Source organism: Giraffa tippelskirchi, chromosome 11, assembly GCF_054371585.1.
Source record: "Giraffa tippelskirchi isolate mGirTip1 chromosome 11, T2T-mGirTip1v1.2.pri, whole genome shotgun sequence".
Taxonomy (NCBI): Eukaryota; Metazoa; Chordata; class Mammalia; order Artiodactyla; family Giraffidae; genus Giraffa; species Giraffa tippelskirchi.
In genome coordinates this window covers 30,901,116-30,926,240 of record NC_137285.1, presented here as the reverse complement: position 1 = coordinate 30,926,240, position 25,125 = coordinate 30,901,116, and the positions used below count along the sequence as shown (strand labels likewise).

The following is a 25,125-nucleotide window of genomic DNA, read 5'->3' as shown; positions in this document are numbered from 1 at the left end:
GGGAGGCAGAAATTCCCTTTCCCAAAGCAACAAGCACCTGCTGACTGACATCAGTGTGGCTCTGGATCTGTCTACCACTGCTGCCACCAATCCACGCGCCCCGGCAAAGTGATCCAGTGCAGAGAGCCCGCCGCCCTTACAGCCCCGTGTGGCCATGCACTGCACTTTCAGTACCTTTTCAATGGCGCTCTTCAGCCTGTTCATGTGAGATTCAAACAGGGGGAAATGAGAAAAAAAGAAGTCCTGGAAATTCCTCTGTGCCTCTTCCTTCTCGCACAGTGAAAATATGATGCTTATGGCAATCTTCTTCCTCCGGACTATGGCGGGGTTGGAACTGCAGGTTTCTTCGGCCAAGCTGAACGTCTCATCCACTGACCTGGAAGGAGAAAGGGTTTGAGGAGCCGCCCTGCATCAGTGGACCACAGTGAAAATGAGCCATGAAGCCAGGGTGACACCCGGGCAGTATCAGGGCATGTGGTCCTAATTCAGAGCACATCCCCTGCTAAGCCGTCCTCCTCCGTCAGATTCTATTGTGAAAATGAAAACCTCCACTTGATACTCAGTGTTATCCCAACATGAAAAGAAACTTCAGTGAGAGCTGAAAGTAATTTTAAGTGCCCTCTTATTAGACTCTTAGTCCTTTTCCCTTGGACTGTGTTACATCAGACTGGTGGTATTTGGGAAGGGGTGTGAAACATCTGTTGGCTCAAAACACAGGCCCTCAGTTTTGGCTAACAGATACCAGTAGATAAGAATCTCTGAAAGGGAAGGTCCTCTGTGGTCCACTGTGTGACCAGGACATCACGTTTGGACATTTACTATTAGCCAAGGCTTGCTTTCCCAAGGTTACTAAAACTATTAGATGAAGTTGCTCCTATAAATGCTGAGACTAAGCCACGCGACCTTGAACACTCTCTGGGAAATCCCCCAAGAAGAAAGACCCCCCCTCTCTTCTACTATAGTCAGCACCTGGACCAACTTAACGTTCTGTGCAAAGACTCTGCTTCTAGGATGAGAGAAGCACGAAGCCAACAAACTGAATATGTATTCAATTTGTTGTAAGAGGTGAACCTCACAAATACAGCCAATCCAGGTCTCTCTTTTATTCTAAAAAACCAGCATATGACCATGTAGTTGCTAACTGCAAGAGTGAAAGATTTTTTAAATCATTTTGTTTTTTTCTATAAAGACACCAAAGCAAAGGATGTGCATTCATGCTAAGTCGCTTCAGTTATGTCCAACTCTTTGTGACCCTATGGACTGTAGCCCGCCAGGCTCCTCTGTCCATGGGATTCTCCAGGTGAGAATACTGGAGTGGGTCGCCATGCCCTGCTCCAGGGGATCTTCCCAACCCAGGGATAGAACCTGCATCTCGACGTCTCCTGCACTGGCAGGCGGGTTCTTTACCACTAGCGCCACCTTTAGAAGTCCCGAAGCAAGTGACGTCACACTGCAAATGAAAGCGCCTAGCCAGGCACAAGGTAGGTTTGCAGTAAATCTTCTTTCTCGTTGACTCTAGTGTTCAGCTCTGTCTGCTGCTAAGCACAGGAGGACGCCGCCTCCTCTATGTCCTTTACTACAAACTACACCCCGATGGTCACGTCTGCTGGCAGAACTCAAGGCAACCAGCCTCATTCCCGGTCTTTTAACTTGTTATTTAGTGCTCTACTCACAGCAGATTTCGAACATACCCACATTTTAAAAACATACACACATCAGAAGTTTTATGGTCAGGAAAGCTATCTCATTTTTAAAGGAAAGGAGACAGGCATCGTGTTTGAACCTCAGAGGACCGTGTCATTGGTGTGGCTGATAAATTGGTAAAAGACTTCACTCACAGACAAGCCAGGGGAAGGACATGGTCTCCTAGTGCTCTTGTAAATGCTATGCATTAAAATAAACCAGCAACTGCTTTCTCTGAGAAACCCCTAGATCCTAATTATTTGCTTGGCAGAAAGAAGCGGTTGAGGCGCTCTTCTGATTTTACTTAATTTCATACAATGCTCCCTCTTCTTTTCCACAGTACCTGTCTTATAACTTTGATTCTCTGCACCAGTTTATTTGTATTCTGTAGAGGAAATTCTGAGCTTATGTTACACCAATCCTTTCTTGCAACCCTTTCTCCTTTGTCATCTCCTACTTCCCTCTTTTTTGCAAAAGTAAAAATGCCTACATCAGTCTGCATGTCTTGGTCAATGTGGTCTCTAATAATCAAACTGCAGTGACCATCGAGCCCTCTTCAGATGTCTGAGTCAGCTCTAGCTCCACCCTGAAAACAGTCACCAACTCCAGTCAGCACAGTAGACGGTGCCACCTGCTGAATTTCTGAGAATCACCCGCAGCTCTAACAGCGTGTTGGCTCTCACTTGCTCCTCTAACCTCTAAAGCAGCTGAGTTTCGTTCAGTCTGTAGTGGTCTTGGATTGGCCATGCAAACTGGAATAAATCAGGTCATGTGGTATTTACAAATACACTTTTTTTAAGCCTGTGATCATTTTTTTTTAATTGGAGGAAAATTGCTTTACAATGTTGTGTTGGTTTCTGCCATACGATGACTCGAATCAGTCATATTTATATAAATATCCCCTCCCTCTTGAAACTCCCTGCCTTTCTCATCCCTGCCCTTTAGGTAATCACAGAGTGCAAGGCTAAGCTCCCTGTGTTATGTTATACAGCAGCTTTCTACTAGCTATTTTACACATGCTACTTTCTCAATTTGTCCTACCTGCTCCTTCCCCTGCTACGCTCACAAGTCTGTTCTCTATGACTGCACCTCCATTTCTTTCCTGTAAATAGGTTCATCAGTACTATTTTTCTAGGTTCCATATATACGAATTAATATATGATATTTATGATAATTTTTTTCTCTTTCTGACTTGCTTCACTCTGTATAACAGGCTACCTCACTACAACAGACTCACATTCCTTCCTTTTTATGGCTGAGTAATACTGTAAATATGCTTTTAAGATCAACCTATATGATAGCATGCTTCACAGTGTTTTTCAACATTTAACTATGCACACAAATACTTTACCATAGTTTTATCGTCAGGGCACTAGGTGAGATACGCAGTCCATTTTGCAAACATGGAAACTGAGGCAGAGTGACTGACTTGCTTCAGAAAAGAAAGCTTTTCAATGACCACGCTGCAATCAGAGCCCAGGACTTCTGTCTGCTGGCCCTGGCTTACTGCTTGGACACCGGGAACGCCCAGGGCTCTGGCCCCACGTCTGATCCGTCTGCTGGGGTCACCCGGCTGGAGCACTGAGGGATGGGGCAGGAAGCAATCACACAGCTTGACAGGCCTTCAAGTCAAGGGAAGACCAAGCTATACACTGAATTTTTCTTCTTATAAAAAAATCCAAATAGAACTTTGTTGACACTTATGAACAGCATTTACATACGTTATGAATACTTCAAGATCCTAACTGAAGCCAAAACTCGGGCAGCACGTCTGCATCAGCTGGTAAACTACCCCCTGACTCCGCCCGCCCTGTCTCCAGTCACCAAAGCTCCCCATGTGGGATGGCAGGGCCCCGAGGTACAGGTGTCCACGAGCAACCAGCCCTATGGACTGTGAAGATACTCCCTGGCCACTCAGAAATCTCTCTGGAATGAAGTCTTTGCTGTGACTTTTCCCTCAGAGCAGAAGCAATCACATCTCTGGTACCCACTGTTCTCTGGTCCAGGGTCAGAGACAAATCCCCACTCCCACAAGGGTGCTGCCACAGGGAGATGGGCGACACCCCTGTAACGGAAGGATCTTCACAGGCAGTGATGAATGCCGAGTCCCTGCAGCTCTGCCATCCTGGGTGTCAGACAGGACAAGCCCAGGGCCAGCCCAGGCTGTGCCCGCTCGCAGGGCTGCTCCCAGAAGGGCTGAAGCTCGAGGTAACATTCAGTGGGTGTGACCCTGACCTCTAACTGCGTCACCTGTGACTTGTGCTCTCTACGTGAAGCCTGATGGAGTGATGACGCACGCACATGGGCATGCACACAGACGCCAGGCAGCTGAGCACACGGGGAGCCTGGACGCCGGGCAGTCAGCCTGGGGTCACGCACACACCCACACAACCAGAACCCAGGTGCCACGAGGCCCCAAGGCGGCAAGGCTGGGACCTGGGCCCAGGTTGGGGGTGGCAGCAGAGGTCATGGCTGTGGGAGAGGGAAAAGGCTTGGGCGAGACACAGTGGAGGCAGCTTGTCTGTCCATCATCAGACCCCACCCTTGTGGAGTCTGCACAAATACTCAGCTCTTTGTCCTGAGCCCCAGGGCAGTAAATTATCACAAAGAAGGGCCTACAGTGGACAATGCAGTAAAGTATTAATACATCAGGGACTTACTAGAGTTCTTCAAAGAGTTTGTAACCTCTCATTTTGAAAACTGCTGCAACATTGCTAAGGAAAAACTCACAAGCACAGAAATAGAAATCAAGTATAGAGATTGTTGCACTGGATAGAAAATACCCATTACTTTATAGATGAAGCTTTAGATGATGAAATTATTAATAAGGAAGCCCATTTTAAAGTTAATTTTCCATATAATTGACAAATAGTATAGAAGGCATAAACAGGCATTCTGAATTACATGCAACCCACAAAGACACTTCTAATTTCTTGTAAGACCTCCATAAGTTGCAGGAATTGGCAGAGGAAATGTTAAAATAATCTTGTATAAATTTACATTTAAATTGAATTTAGACATACAAAATGGATATGTGTGAAGAATAAAATCTTTAGCAAAACTTCTCCATAAGAATTATCTGATCTAGATGTATTAAAATTTATATTTTTAAAGTTTATTAAAAATTTATCTCAATGTTGTTAAAATCTATATAGCTCCAGTAACTGTTACAATAAACAAAATGAGCTTTCCCAAAATAAAAAAATTATCGAAAATTATCTGCCATCTTGCATTTGAAAGGAGCAGCTAACACTGCTTTCAATTATGCCAACTGACATATAAATTCTGATGACCTAAACAAATGAATCTGCAAAAAAGTGAGCCAGAAACATCTTTTAAGTCAATATATCATATGAAGTATTACTAATGATTATATAATATAAAATTACTGCACCAAAACTTTTTTTTTTTTTTTTTGCAATTTACAAGTTTATGTTAATAGTCATGGATCACTATTGTTCATATTATATTTTGAAAGTAAAATATTTTTAATATATTTATTTATTTGGCTGTGCCTAGACTTAGTTGTGGCATGTGGGATCTAGTTCCCTGACCAGGGATTGAACCCAGGCCCCCTGCATTGGGAGTGAGCAGTCTTAACTGCTGAACCACCAGGAAAGTCCTGAAAGTAAAATATTTTTAACGGAAAAGCCTTATACTTGTTTTATAGGTTGTTCTCAAAATGCCTAGAGTATAAATTTTTAAAAAGAAACATTAACACATGATGTTAATTTTGGGAGAGAGGGTGCCAGCAGCCTGACGCTCTCTACATGTCTCAGCCACCCATATCTCAGCCTGTTCTTTTAGGACCACCATTCCATGAAGGTTCCCCAAGCCCCTAGAGAGAGGGGGGCCCTAGAGAGCCCCTAGAGAGAGGAGGCTGCCTCTCTCTCCCAAGCTCTAAACACTCTACCTTCTCTAAGCGGTTATCTTCTTTATACCATTATTTACCTGTGCGTCTTCATGAACTTCTGAAATGCAGGTGTGTAGCTGACTCTTCACTCCCTCACAGACCCTATACATGCTACTCACAACTCAACTTACTAAGTCAACCGACTGTCGTCTGGATTTTATAGGGACAACCATCCTCATTCCCTTTAAGTTGTGTGTTGTACGAAGAAGAGAATGGAAGCTATTGATGTAATATCATCATAAGTCAAAAATGTCCATTTTGCAATATAACTAAACTTTAGATCTGAAAGCAACTGAAATAAAGGCAGAGGATATCTTGGTACCATCTCTATTCAAAAGCAAACTCATGACTGTTTAAGAATTTAAGTTTTACCAAAAAAAAAAAAGAGTATGTCACCATTCTTGGGTTCATACATTTTCAAAGACCATACTGTGTCACCATGAGCCAAGATTTATTCCAGCCTTCTCACTTACACAAGCTACCCCTGGAGGGGAGCCATTTCAAACAGAGCATGTACTCACTTTAAAACACAAATCTACCTGGATATTCCCAGTGTCTTTCCTGGACCCTCAACTTGTAAACTTCCAGGCTGAGCTGAAGCTGAGTGGAAAGCTTCCACCCTTTCCCAGGGACGGCAGGTGAACGCGGTTTCTGCGGGCACCACCGGCCACCCACCTGGGTGCCCCTCGCAGCAAGGGGAACCCAGCTCACCTCCTGGGGATGATGCCGTTTTCCAAGCTTGTGGTCTGGCTCCGAAGCCAGCGGCGCTGGTAGCTGCTGGATGAGGAGGTGGAGGAGCTTGGAGATGGGAACGGTGTGATCAGAAGGCTGCTCAGGGAGGCTGCGAGAAGAAGATTAGAAAGTGAGAGTTGAACTCAAGGAGCCTGCGTGAACCCACAGCCCAGGAACCTAACTGTTCAGGTTCTATAGGCCACACCCAGCAGGGGGAGACCGGCCTCCCCTCTCCCATAAAAGGGGAAACAAGTCAAAAGGAACAGGGACCACAGACAGAGCCTTGCATGCATGACCAGACCTCACTTACAAATGCAAACAATTATTACTCATTCACTCAGAATGCAAACTGCAGATTTCTGATACAGTGTTCCACAGAACTACTGCTGTTGCTGCCGGGTAACCAGTGCCCTACACAGCGTTTACTCACACACATTAACCTCTCTTGACTGCTTCTTCACTCTACATTCAGAGGTGAAATCCAGGCAGAAAGGTAGTTCCTCCAGACAGCATTGCCTCTCTTGCACCCCCAGCCCCAAATACGCAGCATTTGCCACCAGCCCCGGCCCACTGCCACTCCCTAGCTGTGAAAGAGGAATATGCTCATGTGCCCATGTGCTCAGTTGTGTCCAACTCTTTATGACCCCATGAACTGGGGTCCATTAGGCTCCTCTGCCCATGGAATTTTCCAAGCAAGAATACTGGAGTGGGTTGCCATTTCCTCCTCCAGGGGATCTTTCCAATCCAGGGCTTGAACCCAGGTCTCTTGCATCTCCTGCATTGGCCAGGCGGATTCTTTACCACTAGCGCCACCTGGGAAGTCTCATGAAAGTGGAACAGCTAGTCCTAAATGTTTTTTCCGCTTGGACTACTTATTTGCCTCGAGCCTCTCTGCTTCTTCCTGTTATGTAATATCAGTGCCTCCCTAAGTTGGACACAAACCTGACTGGTCCCCCTCAGGGCAGGCAAAAGGGCTTCTTTCAAATCTCCGTTGCTGGGCGGAGCTCTGTGGGTTTGGAATGCTGGAGGAGGCAGACTTTTTCTCCTTTTACCTCCCCAAGTTACTGGGTCAGGTAGAGAAGGGAATGGAATGTGACAGACAGCCAGTCGACATTTTCAGACACAGGTACTGACTTCACTAAGCACAATATATACCGTGCTCATGGACACCACTGGAAGGCAGCTTCTCCACATGAACCATCATGTTTTTACTTCTACTTTTACAGGCAGGTGGAAATAGCCTGAGTCCCCAACGTGAGTTCAGAAATCCTGCAAGGGTTGCCTGGCTGAGCATCAAGCATCTGCAATGTGCCAGGCACTGTGCAGCACATGGTCGCCCTGCATGGAGCTGACGGCTGCAAGACCAGAGAACCCCCAGCCACAAGGGTGAGAAGCTGACAATCCAGGCTTCCTTGTCCACAGCAGAGGTGCTGTGAGCATCCATGAGATGCTCTTCTGATTCAGTCAACATGCACAGGAAAGGTAGAGCTTATTCATCTGTGGATCCTTTGTATCCAGGATGTGCCTAGGACACAATGGACAATTAACAAACGTTTGCTGAACGTACGGCACTTCTGCACTGAAGTGCTGCCAGGTGAGGCTGGCCTTACACCTCCAAAATCAAATCACCATTTCAAGTATCAGTGAGTAGGTAATTCTGTTGAGAATTTTGAAGGGAGATAGAGTTTTTCCTCAAAGTCACAGAATACTACTTAATTAAAAAAATCCTAATTAGACATGTCTGCCCCACCCCCAAGTTCTCAAAATCCCCTATAAGATCCAGAAGATCCTTGTTCCCTATTCCCAAATCTCAGGGTCCCTGGTCTTATGCTGAGCATAGCTCAGCTTCCTCTTGGCAGGTGGAGGACACCACTGAGATGCAGCACTTGTATTATAAATACTTGTTCCCACCCTGTCACAAAAGCAGGATGGGATGAGCTGAGGACCACTTTCTTCTGGAAGTCATGCTCATGCTGTGTGCTCAGTCGTGTTGACTCTGTGACCCCATGGACTGTAGCCTGTCAGGCTCCTCTGTCCATGGATTCTCCAGGCAAGAACACTAGAGTGGGTTGCCATGCCCTCCTCCATGGATGTTCCTGTCCCGGGAATCAAACCCAAGTCTCCTGGGTCTCCTGCATTAGCAGGCAAGATTCTTTACGACTGCACCACCTGGGAAACCCTCTGGAAGTCCTCAGCTGCATGATTCTTCTGTTCAGTAGAGGAGGAGTAAGACCCAAGCTCTCCTTCAATCCTAGCTCTGTGGCTCACTAGCTGGGACACTTGGGTGGTTCACTTAACCTGTCAGCTTTCTTATCCATAAAACGGGAGCAGTAAGGGACCACATCTCAGTATGTTTTGTGAGAGCTGCAACCTGCTAGTGGGTTATAAATTATTTAGCAGATCAAAACTGGTATTTTAAAAAAGAAGCATGAATGAAAATAGAGTAGAGGGCAGTGTTAACACTAATTTATGACACTTTTGTTTGTCATATATAAAGATGTTAGTTACTGGATCATGATGTGAAATGCATTAGTGTGGGCAGCAGACAAAAGAAAGCTTTAAAAACCACTGACCTATTTCATACAGTTCCTGTGAGCATTAAACAAATCAATACATGTAAAACACTCAGCCCAGTGCCCATAGAGGAAATGTTACCTACTCACTCTCTGACAATTCTTGGAAAAGGTGGGCCAGGTTAAGACATTTCAGAGTACTACTAAAAGGTCATTAATTCTGAATAGTTAATTGTGAAAAGAACTGAGAACTTGTAATAGAGACATGAAAAAGAAAGGTAAAAAATTAAAATAATAAAAACCAAGGAGGATGTTCCCTTTATCCATGCTATAAAATACTGAATAATAATTGTGATAAAAACATAAGCTAAAGGGCTGGCTGAGCGTTCTCCAACATTTCCTGAAAAATAGTTTGGGGCCTTCCCTGGTGGTCCAGTGGCTAAAACTCTGTGCTCCCAATGCAGAGGGCCCAGATTCAATCCCTGGTCAGGGAACTAGATTCCACATGCCACAACCAAGAGTTCACATGCTGCAACTCAAGATTCCACGTGCCACAACTTAAAAAAAAAAAGATCTCAAGTGCCACAATTACCAACACAGCCAAATAAATAAAATAAATATTTTTAAAATGCATTTTGATATCACATGGTAAGATTTTTATGCAAAAGTACTGTAGTGTCTGTAGTCAATCACGTGTGCGTGCTGCGTTGCTTCAATCATATCCGACTCTTCACAACCCCATGGGCTGTAGCCCACCAGGCTCCTCTGTCCATGGGATTCTCCAGGCAAGAATACTGGAGTGGGCTGCCGTGCCCTCTTCCAGGGGATCTTTCCAACCCAGGGATCAAACCGGCATCTCCTGGGTCTCCTGCATTGGCAGGCAGACTCTTTACCACTAGTGCCACCTGGGAAGCCCATAGTCAATCATACATTTTAGCAAATGATACAGCTACAATTCTCAGACACAAGAACAAGCCTCATTTTGCCTTGTAACCTATTGTCATTTTCATGAGAAAAGGATGGATTCAATCCCCATTTAGTGCGTGTGGCTACAGGCTGGACCATGGTCTGCAAGGGAGTGCAGCCTGGATGCTGCTGGGGCGCTGGTCCCCATCCCCAGGGCTGCGTGGGCTTCCGCGGCTGGTTCACTGACTTCACTGCGGGCCTGGCATCTCCAGGACACCAAAGAGCTTCTGTACAGGAGTTCCATGGGGTAGGTCCCAGCCGACACCATGCTTCCTACCAGCTCCACAAGCTGGGTAGAGAAATTCTCCATTTGGTGCGTCGGTTGTAAAACGTGCGACTTTCAGTTAAATTATTCACAGCCTCAGCTTCAGCTTTAAAAGTGCTATGTCTAACACTTCTTAATATTTTTAGTATCACTCTTCTTTTTAGAATACTTTTATAATTAGCACAAACGCTAATGCACACAGACAGCAAAGACTTTTGGAGTTTTGCACATGAATAAGAAAATAATTTATGCTTACATCTCCGCCCTCCTGACAGAGGGGGGCTCTTCAACGAGTGTCTATTTATCCCTACAGAAATTAGCAGTAAGAAAAAAGAATACATCTATAGGCTTAAAAATGTCAACTGCTGGCTCTTCTTGACCTGTGTTGTTCAAGATAAGCATTCAGCTTTCTCTGGAAATACATGTGCTATTTGGAGAGCTTACTGTATTGATGATCTGACAAAATCTGGATTCGAAGTGACAACGCCCTGAAACTCTTAAATCCATTTGCTCAACTTTGACTGAGCACCTACTAAGTTCCTGGCACCACCTCGGCCTGGGGCAGAAAGTTACAGCACAGAGACGTCTTAACAAGCCTGCAAGCATGGGGTAAATAAGCAAGATGATATCAGACAGTGTTAAGTTCACACGATTTTCTTTAAGCAACCAGGACAAAGGTTTATTCTCCAGCCAGTGGTTGGAGAACACCCTTGTGAAAATGGTACATCTCAACTAAAACTAAAATCCAGCAAGAGACAGTCATGGAAAGGGCACATCAGATGTTCCCCAGGAAAATGACTAGATCATCGGAGTGTGTCTCTTTAAAAAAATCTGTATGTACTCCTCCTTGTATATATGGGGAACATGTCCCCCCCATTCAAGGATCCACTGAACATCTCCTATATGCCAGGCAGGATTCAGGCTGCTGGGGATGGAGCAGTCAGCATGACACAGTAGCTGGGTTTCTGCCCTAGGGGAGCTTACTCTCCATGGGAAAAGCAGCAGCAAGCAAAAATCCCCAAGGAATTACAAAACACAACCAGAGTGTGGTGAGTCCACAGGAGCAAACTCAATACTAGAAAAGGAAATGCAAACTCAAACACTCAGAAGCTGCTACAATTCCTTCAGTGGGAAGAACTGTGAGTTTGGCTGGTTGATGCTGCTGGAAAATGGAGTCATGTGCTCTCTGACCTGACAGCACTCCTGGGACAGTGCAGAGGCAGGACTGCAAGCCGACATTTGGGTCTAGAGAGCAGGTTTGGACTTGCCAGATAGCCCTCACTTGCAGGAGACACCTGGGCGGAGGAAGCTGCAGAGGCCCCAAGTCTTCCATCTCTTGCACAGCTTGGACAGAACAGATGGGGTGTCTTTGTTTCTGGACACACTCTCGCCAAAACTACAACAGGCTAATATGACCAGATCAGCCTAATGTGACCTTTCTCTCCAAGCTCAGCTTGCAGACTCTCCCCTCACTGCATCCAGCCTCCCTCTGTTCCCAGGACACAGTGGTCTTTCTGCTGCCCACACACAAACCTGCAAAGCCTGTTTCCACCCCCAGGCTCTGCCCCAGCAGCCCCCAAAATCTAACATGCTCTCTGCTCTGGTCTTCACCAAGCAAGTTAGCAAGGCGCTCAAGTCAACTGAGACTTCAGCTTCCAGGAGAGGCGTTCCTTGAGCGAGCACCCTGGTGGTGACGGAAGCCTGCCTACATTTTATTGTCTTTCTCTGTGTCTTCTCTATTGAATATAAACTGCGTGTCTACTTGATCACTGAGCTCTCCTCACATCCAACAAAAATGTCTGGTGCATAAGATTCTCAAGAAAAGTTGCTGCATGATGTCTGTCTTGATCAACAAGCACAGCAGACACAAAGCATTAGAAAAAAAATTTCTAGAGAGTTCAAAACCTGAATTTGTTAAAAAGCTTCCTATGGTCAAAACTTTCAAGAGAGTATAGGGATTTTCTCCCCACCTCTTCATTTTAAGTCTTTTTTATGTTTGATAGGGAAGCCTGGTGGCTCAGATGGTAAAGAATCTGCCTGCAATGTAGGAGATGCAGGTTCGATTCCTGGGTCAGGAAGATCCCCTGGAGAAAGGAATGGCAATCCACTCCAGTATTCTTGCCTGGAGAAACCCATGGACAGAGGAGCCTGGCAGGCTACAGTCCATGGGGTCAAAAAGAGTCAGACGCAACTGAGTGACTAACACTTTCACAGTTTTATTTTGATGATGGAAGTGATGATGGTGGTGGTGATGGTGACGGTGGTGGAGGTGGTGGTGGTGGTGGTGGTGATGATGGCGGTGGTGGTGGTGACAATGGCAGTGATGGTGGCGGCGGTGGTGACGATGGCAGTGATGGTGGTGGTGGTGATGGTGGTGGTGGCGGTGGTGACAATGGCAGTGATAGTGGCGGCGGTGGTGGTGGTGTTGGTGGAAGTGTGGCTCTAAGCCTGAACCCTTTCTCTCAGTTTGATACAAAGGGTACTACATCTAAAACAGTACACGACAAGTTTTTGTTGACTGTAACACTAATAATACTTCTCTTAAGAGTTTCTGCTTATTAAACACTTGAAAAATATAAAGTTCTTTCAAGTTCAGCAGTTGTGTTTCTAATCACAGAAGAATTGAAGCAATTAAAAGGTCAATTATTGTCTGATAGGAAGATGTCTTTTTTAATAAACCAAAAAAGTTAATTGGCAAATTAAATTCTGACTAACACATTTTAGCTCCCAAACCACAGAATTACTTTAAGACTACATAGGGTCCTCAAAAGCACCACAAGTAACTTTTCAGTTTTAATAAAATTTCTTTAAAACCCCCTGAATGAAAAGATAATGTTCTTCCCATCAAGATTTCAAAACATACCAGTTTTTAAAAATAGACTTCAGGGGACTTTCCTAGTGGTCCAGAGGTTAAGTCCCCATGCTCCCATTGCAGGGAGCACGGATGCCATCCCTGGTCAGGGATCTAAGTTCCCACATGCCACACAGTGCGGCCGAAAAAAAAAAAGAAAAAGAGAAGAAAAATATACTTCATTTTTAGAGCAATTTCAGGTTCACCACAAAATGGGAGTGGAAGGTGCAGAGGTTCCCCATGTACCCGCTGCTCCTCACATGCACAGCCTTCCCCAAGGTCAGCATCCCCACCAGAGGGCATGTCTGTTATGACTGACTGCCAGGAGCCAGCTCACGAGATCCCCACCCATGACACAGTCATGAGGAGAAGGACTGACGAGCAGAGCAACTCAGGCCTCAGGGATTCTCGAGAGGCTGCCTCAGCGCTCACCTTAAAAATGATATCTCTCTTTCTGACACTTGCTATAATAAACCTCTTCTTATTTTCTATGACTTAGGCAAAAGGCCTTTCCTGATTCCCTTCTAAAAAAGATCATTCTGAAACCTCAAATCAACAAAGCCCCTGAACGGTAGCACCTTAAATAAAATTATCTGGGATATAGAGTATGCTGATCTAAGTTCCTTTTGCTAACATATTGGTTTGTTTAATAAATGTACCTGTGCCTTTGGAGCTAACGCACATGACTGTTCCCTAGTAATAAAACAGCATTGAGAGCCTCCGTACAGAAAGCCCCTATGGGCGCAAAACCCTTCGCAGGAAAAAAGGCTTGTTAGGAAGTATAAAAAATATTGCTTTGTGGAACAGTTACTTAATCTATATTTACTCAATATGTTTTTACTCTTAAAGTATTTAGCCTATATAATGAAAGCATAATAGTTAGAGATTTATATAAATAAAAGTTTAGCTTTAATACAAATAATAAGACAATTGTTGATTTAACTGATGATTCTTACTTAGAGCTGAATTTTAGCTTGCTGTTCTTTGACTTTATGGAACTACATTCTTTTCTGTTAAGCTCAAGGCATAGAGTAAATTACCAAAAACAGGTTTTACCTTGAAACTTCCTGTTGATGAATTCTTTCCTGATGTGCCCGATACAAAAGTGTTCTGACTGATCAACCCTTATCAATGGAGAGTCACAAGGTGTTAGCAGGCCACCAGGCCAGATGATGATGTAAACAAAATGAGGCTTTTTGTAACTAAAGACATGCAAATGGCTTCGATGAGGGTCGAAACTGCTGGCCCATTGAACTAACTTGATAGGCCCATTAAGATATACCCATTAAGCTAAGTTGGTATGTCCCTTAAGCTAAGTTGGTATGTCCCTTAAGCTAAACTGGTATGACTCTATACTTTACATTTGTTTCTATATACCACTAAAAATATAAAAGCTGTCTTAAAAAACAATAAAGTAGTAGACACTTGGAAACACCGAGACTCGCTGTGTCTTCTCATTCGTATCGCCGAAGCCGTCCTTCCTGAGGGAACCCCTGGACCTGCTGGAGCTGGACTCCGGCAACTGACCACCCAGAGTCCATAGCTTCACAGGGGTTCACTCCTGGGTACATAGTCCACGCTGTCTGTACAAATAATGACACGCGCCCACCACTACAGCACCACACAGCATAGGTTCACTGTCCTTCCCCCATCTACTCCCACCCAAGCCCTGACAACCACCATCTCTTTACTGTCTCCATGGCTTTGTCATTTCCCCGATGTCACACAGTGGTTCTTACACAGCACACCATCACATCAGCCTTTCCTGACTGCCTTCTTTCACTTAGTCATGAGCTTTTAAGTTTGCCGCTGTCCTTTCATGGCTTCATAGCTCATTTCTCTTTAGCATGAAAATTATTCGACCAAAAATACCTTACATTTTAATCCCTCATCTAGGATACAAATTCTAGCCTAGCCCTGGTGACCTACTCACTCTACATTTATACGCCAAGTTTAACTTTCCCATGTCTTTTTAGCCATAGTCTGAACTCTAAGAATGAAATCTACAAAGGATGTTGGAAAGCATAAACACTCTCTTGGTCCTTTGCTCTTCCACACAAATAAAAGTGATTTTGCCCAACTTCACAAGGGATTTTAATTAAAATTACACTGAATTTACATATTTATTTGTGGAACTCGATATTTCTCTCTCTCCAGATAATATACATGCATTCCTCTAACAACGATTTTAAAATTTCTCCCTGACAGTATCACACATCTTTTCTCAGAAATATTCTTAGATCTCTTAGGGTCTTGGCTGCAGTGTGCATTACTTGTTGATTCTAATTTTTCTTAAACAGGTATAGATGAATACAAGTCTAGAAAGGAAAGAGCTAATGTGAAAGAATTGACAGATTTGTGAAGAGAAACATCTGTTCTTGGAGCACATCAAGGGTCTGGCCTGAAATAAGAGAAGCACAAAGAACTGAAGAACTTGAGCTCTGCCCAAGCCGCAGTATAGATGGTCAAGCCTGAATCAGCGCTATCCTTCCAAGCCCTCCTCTTAAAGACCTCAACTGTGCCGAGCTGGTGTGACTGTGGAAACCAGCAAAATGAGTGAGTTCTCTAACAGAGGGCCCTCCCAGAGTTCAAACCCAGACGGCGCTTTGCATTCCCAGCGCACACTGCGCACAATGAGCATGTAGGCGGTGTCCAGATCCGCCCCTCCTGTGACCTCGGCCTGCAGGGGTGGGGGTGGGGGGCTGGCTGAGCGGGAACACAGAGTCCCGGTGACTCTCCGCGGGGGAACTGTGCCTAGTCCTCTCAGACTCCTCATCCCAGACCAGGTTCCCCTCTATAGAGAATGATTTAAAAAGAAGAAAAAAAAAAGCTTTTTTTCTTCAGGTGTGACGTGTGATGTTCAGAGTTTGGGGCAGCCGTCAGAAAGCCAGTTCACCACGGGGATGAGCCGGCGTCGGCTGTGATCCCGGAGCTTCTGCTGCCTGGCACGTGCAGCTGCAGCCGTTCCCCACGTTCCCAAGGTGTCGGCCTCGGGAACCTTAGACACGAGTGGACATCTGTGAGACCGAAGCTCAGAGGAGCTGCACACAAGCACGGCACTCTAGTGTAAAAAGGCGTTTCCCAAGGAGGGCAGGTTAAGCTCTCAGACGCTGGTGTGTGTGGCCTGCAATGAATCTGTCACCTAAATGCAGGGCAGGCAGGGGAGCTGGGTGTCTGGCTATCGAAGGGTTGTCTGCGGATAAGCCAGGTGGGAAGGGTGGGATGGTCCCCATGCTCATGGATAACGGTCAACAGAGAAACCAGCACCAACTCACGTTTAACTGAACACAGGTGCAGGCACCACAGACAGTATGTACAGAGCCACGGATACACACACGGAACACAAAGCAACAAAAATCATAGATTCTGAGTGCCGCAACTAACTGCTGGCACAGCCAAAAAAAATATTTTTTAAAAATGACATTTTACCTCTGTTATCTTCCTAAAACCCAGAACCCCAGTCTAGTCACGTGAGAAACATCAAACAAACTCTAACAATTGGCATTCTATGCAATACCTGACTGCTAGTTCTTGAAACCATCAAGGTCACCAAAACAAAGTCTGAGAAACTGCCAGAGCGGAGTGGAGCCAAGCAGACATGACAACTATTAATAAACGTGCCATCTTATTAACTAAGATGTTACTAACAGGGAGGCTTGTGCAAGGTACATAGACACTCCCTACTATCACCTCAACTGCTCTGCAAATCAGCAACTGTTCTAAAAAATAAAAATCTATTATTTTCCCCATCTCTCAACTAGTAAGATAGGAAGTTAACAAATTATAGGAAAAAGAGAATAAACAATGTCATTAATTTTCTGCGTCTTCTTCTGCTGATTCAGGTCAAACTGTGGGAGTCCCCGCTCTGCTTCAGTACGAGCACTTGGTCCCACACAGCGTGGGTGGCAAGGAGCAGAGGCCTGAGGAGCACAAGAGGCCTCGGTGGAGGGAGACCCGCCCTGGGAGCACCCGATGACTTCGAAGCGGCTCCCAGGAGGAAGGGAAGCAGAAGGCCCCTCGGGGCCCTGTGCAGCCCCACATCTGCCATCCTTGCAACAGGAGGCTGGAAGCCTCAAAGGAGAGGTGCCTGGTTCACAAGCTGAGCCACCAGGGAAGTCAGAGTTCATGTTTGCACCAGGTTCACGTCGGCCTCCTCCTCCCGAGAAAACGCCCAGATGCGGCTGCTATGGACCTTTCACTTCAATGCACACTCAGCCCCTCAACGTTCCTGCTTCTCTGAGGCCAAAAAAGACTCATCTGAGGAGTGATTTAGAGTCAAAGGACTACCAAACCTACGGGGATTCTGATGTGCGCAACGTCAACCTTCACACCAAACACACGATAAACCGAGAAGCTACCCAGGAACACCCACACTTCTGCCTGAGGTGCCAAATTTCTGTTGGCACCAGCTTCCCCCAGTCTCTCTAGTCTTTTCTGGAACAAGAAGGAGCAGAAACAGACACGTAAGAGAAAGTTACAGTGGGAACCCTGTGACCTCGGGGCTCAGAGTGGGACTCGGTCAAATACTAGTCATCTTTGGGCAAAGAGTGTTCACTACACAAAGGTGTGCACGCAAACGTGCTAAGTCGCTTCAGTTGTGTCCGACTCTTGGCGACCCTATGGACTGTCCAAGCTCCTCTGTCCATGGGGTTCTCCAGGCAAGAATACTGGAGCGGGTTGCCATGCCCTCCTCCAGGGAGTCTTCCTGACCCAGGGATCGAACCCATGTCATTTACATCTCCTGCACTGGCAGGTGGGTTCTTCACCACTAGTGCCACCTGGGTGTTCACCACATAAAGACAAATACACCAAATTCTATGAGCTGCTAAGGCAGCAACTGGGATGGAGCATGGCCTTGCTTCTACTGTGGTTCCTGCTTCTTTTTGCCTGGAGACTCGACCAAGACAAAAGCCAGCCCTGGCCAGGCCTGACTGGAGAGGCTCCAGGGGCTGGGCTCTGGGACACTAAGACCATCACACCGCACACTCTCAGCCTCCAGAGGCGGATGGAAAGATGTGATTCAAAGACCCTCCTGATGCTGACCGCGCCCCCTATGGATGGAGATCATCCCAAGATCCCAAGCCCCGTGGAACACAAAGTCAGATGATTCTCTTACCACTCCATAAGCGCCGCATCCCAGGTTTTACGTTTGTGTAAAAACTGCTACAAATGAAAAACAACACAGGTCTAACTAATGGCAGTTACACCTTTGACCAAGTTTACCTAAGATGAGATCAGGAAACCCAAAGTAAATCAACGCACTGAAACCAATCATACGCAGAATGTTGTGTACTTTTCATCACATGACATATATTAGCCAAACAGGTGGACTCGGTCACGAATTCCATCTCACTTAACAACTTGGGAGCAGGGCTATACCAAGCAGGTGAGGGGCTCGGCACCACACGGAAGGGACCGGGGAGAGACGGGAATGACTCATGGCAGCAAGCCCAGCCCAGGCTCAGCACAAGGAGCGCCAACCGGCCACCGCAGGAGCCCCGAGTCTGCAGTGGGCACAGCCCACACACCCCCAAACCCTCAAATTCCACACCATTCACTCACCACCCTTCTTTCACTGCCAGGAATCTATCTCTGATCTGAACCACAAATCAAAATCAACAGCAGGATCAGGTATAAGAGCAGAAACCAAGAGCTCTTAAAAGCAGTCTTGGGAAAGTTGAAGGCTTTGAGACAGGCTGCAACCCAGGACCCTTTGCTGTAGTGCTCGGGCCTGGACAAATGTCTCAACAGATACAAAGAAATTAGAAGGGGCTAAAAATAACTGCGTGCATGTGAGGTTGGGGCACGTTATGAACAAAAGACACAAAAAGACCAAAAAATCTAACTGCAACTTCTGAAGATCCAGGAACAAAAGCAGAGTGTTGGCAGTAAAAGCAGGGTACTGTGCATGCCCTCTGCACGCACCACCACCTAAGGGGTGGGCAGACCACCTAAGCCACCCCTCCAGCCTGATCCCTCGACGCACTCCTACCCTCACCTCATGTAAGGACCGAGCTCAACTCACTCCCCTCTCCTCTCCTGGAGCAAGCTAGGGCACCTGTTACTTGTTCTCGCTACCCCCTGCTGCAGCGGGGGTCCAATAAAGCCTTTTCTGAATTTTGTATCTGGTCTCTTGTCAATTTCTACTGATTAAGGAGGCCAAGAACCCTGGTCAATAACCGCCTGACATAAGGAGAAAAGGCACAGGAGATAAAATCTAGAGCCGTATGTCTCCAGGACAGAAGGAGTGAACGGGTCAGTAGGCAGCCCTGACACAGTCATGGTCAGAGTGACACCCACGGACGCTGTCCCTCCCCTGACCTGATCCTCAGCACTCAGCAAGCAAGGACCACTGGCTCAAGGAGGCGTCTCTCTTTTTAAAGGGACACTTTTCAGTGCGTGTTCACCACCAGGGCTCATCCTGGTGCACATCATGCCTGGACACTGCCCCTGAAGGCCCAGAGCTTAGAGTGCTCACCCACGGGCGATGCCAAACGAGGAGAAATGCACGTACCTGACCGGGCGATGCCGCTGTCCCTGTCTTCGTTCTGTCCTCTGCTCGGCATGTCAACTGGGGTGCTGTGTGCTGCGGGAGGCAAGGAAACCTGGTCACCCGGCTGTTCAAATCAACTACCCTCATTTTTATGATGGCTAGTGAGGACCGGCGTGAGTGTACATAGAGAAGAACGGGAAAGTAGAATTCAGTGCAGCAAAGACAGAGAGGGGGGAGGAAGAGGAGAGGGGTGAGGAAGAGGGGGGGAAGGGGAGAGTAGGGGGGAGGAGAGGGGGGAGAGGAGAGGAGAGGGGAGGAGGGCGGGAGGAGAAAGAGTGAGGAGGAGAGGGGGGAAGAGGAAAGAGGAGGTGGGGGGCCGGGGGGGGGCAGGAGAAAAGAGGGGGAGGAGGAAGGAAGGAGAGGGAGTGGAAAAGAGAGGGGAGGAGGAGTGGGGGGAGAAGAGGAGGGAGGAGGGGAGAGGAGCGAGGGGGAGGAGGCAGGATCGGGTGCCTGTCCTACTGCAGCACAGAGACTTTTCTGAGTGATACTCACCTCTAACTGAATCATAAACTATGTGCGCACTTGATACAGTGAACCGCATCCTCCAGTAGGTATTTTGAGGCATTTTCCTCATTAGTTAATACTTAATAATATTAAGTAAATTACTTAAATAAATAGTATTTAAGTATTTTCAGTATATTAAGATGTATTTCAAAATATTAAGAAATTTCAAAATGCTTTATAATCAGTTTTAGTAACAACTATTGGCAACCTAGAGAACTACGTGAAAACCATTTCATAAATTTGAAAAATGTTTCTCTGTTTTATAACTCATTCTGGTGGTAGATAGAAAACACATATTTATTTTCAACTATTTTTTCCTCCACCTCTTTTCCATACATACCTAGATTCAGAATTATTGTAGCCTTGCTACAAAACACTCTATGAGTGTTACAAAACACTCTATGTTATACAAAATACTTACAAAACACTCTATGTTATACACAGTATCAACAGTAAAATAGATTACTAATAAGAACCCACTGTATACACAAGGAACTCTACTCAGTGCTCTGTGGTCACCTAAATGGGAAGGGAATCTGGAAAAGAGGTGATATATGTATACATAAAGCTGCTTCACTTTGCTGTACAGTAGAAACTAGCACTACATTATAAAGCAACAATACTGCAAAAAAAATTAACAAAAAAAAGAAAACACTGTAAAGGATTACAGGCTTCTAGGAATGCTTCAGATCGGTCTTAACTATTTCCTTATTGAGTTAGAAGGTAGCTGACATGTGGCTCTAGTTAGCTTTATAGTGCACAAGGTTGCCCTGCCTGAGTGTTATATTTGCTAGCTATTTTGTGAAGCTTGCTTATTTTTATAATTTTAAGGAGAGTGTATAAACAAACACGTTATCCTCACTTTGAAGTAGGTAGGAGAGTGTGTGTCAGTTAAATAGGGTGCCTAGCATATTTTGGGCTACAAAGAAAAACGGAATGAAGCATACCATTTGACATAAACACAACCTTTAAAGTTAGCAGTGAAGACTTCCACACTTTTAAATCATGCCAGCCTACAGCAGATAGCAGACAGCCTCAGCTAGAAGACCAGGCTCTGCTCAGAATATACCCACCCAGAGAAATGGGAGACAATTACACCTGTAAAGAAGCTGGAAAATGCATTTGAGCTACTTAAGTGCCAGAGAGAGAGAGAGAAAGTGAGTGAGGTTGGTCTTCCATGCTGTTGTTAGAGTGACTTTTGAAGAGACTGTGCAGGTAAGGATGCAGGTGAAAAATGGACTAAAGATGCCATGATAAAGAAAACAGTTCACAGCAGCAGAAGAGGCCGAGGAAGATCAGAAGATATTATCCTCTTAGAAATACAAAGGGCTCGTTTTGGATCAAAATCAGCTTACACTGGGGTATTAACAGAGACTTTTACAATAGGGGTTCACGGGTGGAAGTTTCAGAACATGGGGAACTTGGCAGCATTTGGAACTAATTATCTCAAGAGCCCCTTGGATTTCTAGAGAGGTGCCAAACAGGATTTGGTTCTAAGAACCTGCCCAGGATTTATTAATGTGTGCAGGTCACACCGTGCTCAGCATTCCACACAAACCTGCAAAGAAAGAGGCACTGCGGCTGAGCCGGAGAGGTCCTCCCTCGGCCGCCCCTGGGGGCAGTTTGCTGCCGCATCCCTGCAGCGCACCTGCGGCGGAGACAACACAGGGGCGGACAAGGTACACACAGAAATAAACACAGATTAAAGATACTGCCAGAACAAAACAACACCGCAAACTCAAAAGAAAGCAAAACACACACCCGCAGCAGGGGGGCCCAGAAAGCAAGACCCATCTATGTGGTCGAGTTTACCTAGGTTACTTCCGGTCCGACAGGGACCCAGGTTATTCTGATTTGTGTTCAGTTTCCCCAGGTTAGGATCTTGGTTGATGTATTCGAAGCTGTCTTGCAAGCTAAGTCCAGAAGGGGATGGAAGGGAGAGACAGGAGAGAAACATCAAGAGATAAATACAGCTGTTTGCTAACAGATTCTCAGGTACAGAATATCCACCAGTTGGTCAGATTTTTCTTTATAAATTAATAAATTCTCAGATCTATTGGAGGGAATTAATCTTCAGGGGAATTTGTTAGAAGACAAGAAAGGTTGTGGGAGGTAGTTCAACCTATAAAACTAAATGACACAGTCCAAACATTTACAATCCAAATATACAATTTCACATTATATAACGGGGAATAAGAAACTCTAAAATCTTGTTTTGGTGACTAAGATGAAGGCTAATGCTATTTATTTCAAGGGTAAATTCACATAAACCTTCAAAATGAAATTCATTTTAACTCTTAGTTAACATCCATGAGAAATTCGGCAACCTTTTTCAGGAGGACCATATAATGGAAATTATGATTTTTATAGGAGTCTGATTCCACAACTAAAAAATCAGAATCACTCATAAATAAGCATGTGAGAGGGCTCCCCTGGTGGCTCAGATGGTAAAGAATCTGTCTGCAATGCAAAAGACCCAGGATCTATCCCTGGGTTGGGAAGATACCCTGGAGAAGGGAATGGCAACCCACTCCAGTATTCCTGCCTGGAGAATGCTATGGACAGATGAGCCTAATGGGCTACAAAGACTTGGGGTCACAAAGACTCAGATATGACTGAGTGACTAACACAACAACATATGTGTGAGAGAAGCAGATTTTAATAATTTATTGTATTTACTAAGAAGTGAAATAAAAAAGATTTTGAGGATAATATAGCATAATGAGGCAAAAATCATTTTTACTTAAATCTGAGCTCAGTATTTTATTGGAGTTAGTATAATAAATGTTCAGGTAGTAGCAAAGATCTGAAAAAGAATATCTCACAAAAAAAGAAACATTAATTCCTATGCTTAAGTCTTGACAATCCAGTCTTAAAATGCTCAAAAATATAAGTTCTTTACTGGGCTGAAAAGTAAGCAGACTTACTCAAAGGCACCCAAAATTTGCAGAGGAACATACTTTTAATTTCCGAAGACTGTAAAAAAAAAAATACAGCCTTTACCTGACCCCTAAGAATACCCCTTTAATTTATAACAAACATTTCTTTCAAACTTACCCAAGTATAACAAATGTTTTGTTATTTCATTCAAAAAAAGAAGTATATAAAATATTTCTGCTTGGAAAATTCAAAATACATGAACAAATGTGCCAAGGTAAGAGTTAAGTTAGACACTGAAATATTCTTAGTCTACACAGAAGAGCAAAATTAAGAGTTGGGGGAGGAACTCAGGAGCGAAAATCAAAACACTGCCTGACCCAAGTCCCCACCAACCGCAGAGGTGGCACAGATGGCTCAGACAGTGAGCACAGACAACCCCTTCTGCCACTCAGGGGCCTCTCAGCCTGGCAAATTCACCCTATGCCTCATTCCTTTAGAAATAAATAAATGAGGAAACTAACAGACAAGGCTTTAAGATTTTTTTTTTAATGTGGATCATTTTTAAAGTGTTTATTGAATTTGTTACAACACTGCTTTTGTACAATGTTTTTGGTTCTTTGGCCATGAGGCATGCGGGGTCCCAGCTCCCTGACCAGGGATCGAACCTGCACGCCCGGCATTGGAGGCGAAATTTTAACCACTGGACCACCAGGGAAAAGTCCCGATGAGACTTTAAAATAAAATAATATTGGGGATACCGTAGCCCATTACTGTGGCCCCTCCTTTTTTCCCCTTCACATTTCATTTTGCAGGAAATGAAAACTTGGTGTCTGTCAGTAGGAACAGAGGGTAACAGGTGGAGAACCCAAATATATGTATAGACAGTATCTGTCTTCAAGGCCAACTGATTAGGTCCAGGGTCTTTTCACACTCACTCTGTACTGGACAACAGCCACTTTGAAAACCCTGTGTTAATGTGGACTCGTCCTGCTTCTCATCTCAAGAAGAGTCACAAGGAGTGACTCCATCCAGAAACAGCCACTTGGAACAATGGGGGGTGGAAGGGGGACACCCCAGAAACAGCCACTTGGAACAATGTGGGGTGGAGGGGGGACACCCCAGAAACAGCCACTTGGAATAGCAGGGGGTGGAGGGGGGACACCCCAGAAACAGCCACTTGGAACAATGTGGGGTGGAGGGGGGACACCCCAGAAACAGCCACTTGGAACAATGTGGGGTGGAGGGGGGACACCCCAGAAACAGCCACTTGGAACAGTGGGGTGGGGGGACAACCCGCACTTACTTGTTTGTACTCCCACAGAAACTGCCCATCCTGGCCGAGAAGACTTTACTAACCATCAGCTGCGGAGGAGAACTGGAGGAAAAGACAAAAGAACAGGGCAGGGAGAGATGCTTTTTTGTTTGTTTGCTTTTATTTCTGCTTTTTCTGAAGCATTTATTCATTTTTATATTTTATTTGACAAAGAATGAGACACGTATTTTTCAAATCACTGTATCAATGGGGTGCCTAGATTTCTTTTTTCTAATTTTATCATTTTAAAATCCCAAGGATGTTAAAACCCTAGAAGACAGACATGGAGAGATTTCTGGGGGACATTTTCCTTGGGAGCAAGTATTTCAGATCAACAAACTTCACTTAGCAGGAATCTTTCAAAGTAAAAGTTTGTTTTCTCTCAGGTTACATTTTTCATCTGCCACATGGCACAGGATGAACAGACAGACGGTTAGATATGCAGGATCGGGAAAGGCTTTCTTTCATAAATCATATAGCTTGTGCCTCAAGCAAGCTAAATTCTGTTCTGACATGCAGACAACGGACATATTCTTTAATGGAGTCGCATTTTGTTTTTCGCAGAAGCTTTTATTCTAGACACCGTTCCCTAGAAACAAAAATAAACTTGGTATTCATTCAATGATTTTATAAAAAATAAGAAAAAAATATGTACCTCAGCAAAAGGAAAACTTCATGACTAAAATTTTAATCTGAAAATGGAAAATTTATGAGATTTTGAAAAACTTAAAATATTTGAATAATTCTGATAGAAAGTGTTGCTACTACTAATCTTGCAGATAGTCAGAAGACTTTGGTACGCATTTTTCACTTACAGTACTTAGTTAAAGCTTAGAATTTTGTTCTGCTAAGCTGATTCAAGGTCAGAGTCATGTAGGAAAAGTCTATTTTAACTGTTAAAGATGCATAAAAAATATCAAGTGCTAACAATATCAGATGACAGTCTAGTGTTT

The 25,125-nt window shown here is 45.0% G+C and overlaps 1 protein-coding gene across 8 annotated transcripts in view; it reads right to left on the bottom strand.

Annotated features, from left to right (window-relative positions):
• Nucleotides 1-25,125, bottom strand: part of FNIP2 (folliculin interacting protein 2) — a 127,111-nt gene that overhangs the window by 35,442 nt on the left and 66,544 nt on the right. For 5 of the 8 annotated variants that reach the window (XM_081541723.1, XM_081541725.1, XM_081541727.1 and 2 more), the window contains 5 exons: nucleotides 24,164-24,235; nucleotides 21,793-21,893; nucleotides 19,438-19,509; nucleotides 6,308-6,437; nucleotides 175-376 (listed from right to left, as the gene is read on the bottom strand). In XM_081541723.1, the coding sequence (XP_081397849.1) occupies nucleotides 175-376; nucleotides 6,308-6,437; nucleotides 19,438-19,509; nucleotides 21,793-21,893; nucleotides 24,164-24,235 (577 nt within the window). Of the gene's footprint in view, nucleotides 1-174; nucleotides 377-6,307; nucleotides 6,438-19,437; nucleotides 19,510-21,538; nucleotides 21,629-21,792; nucleotides 21,894-24,163; nucleotides 24,236-25,125 lie in introns of all 8 variants that reach the window. The other 3 variants (XM_081541721.1, XM_081541724.1, XM_081541720.1) reach the window with 1 other exon arrangement.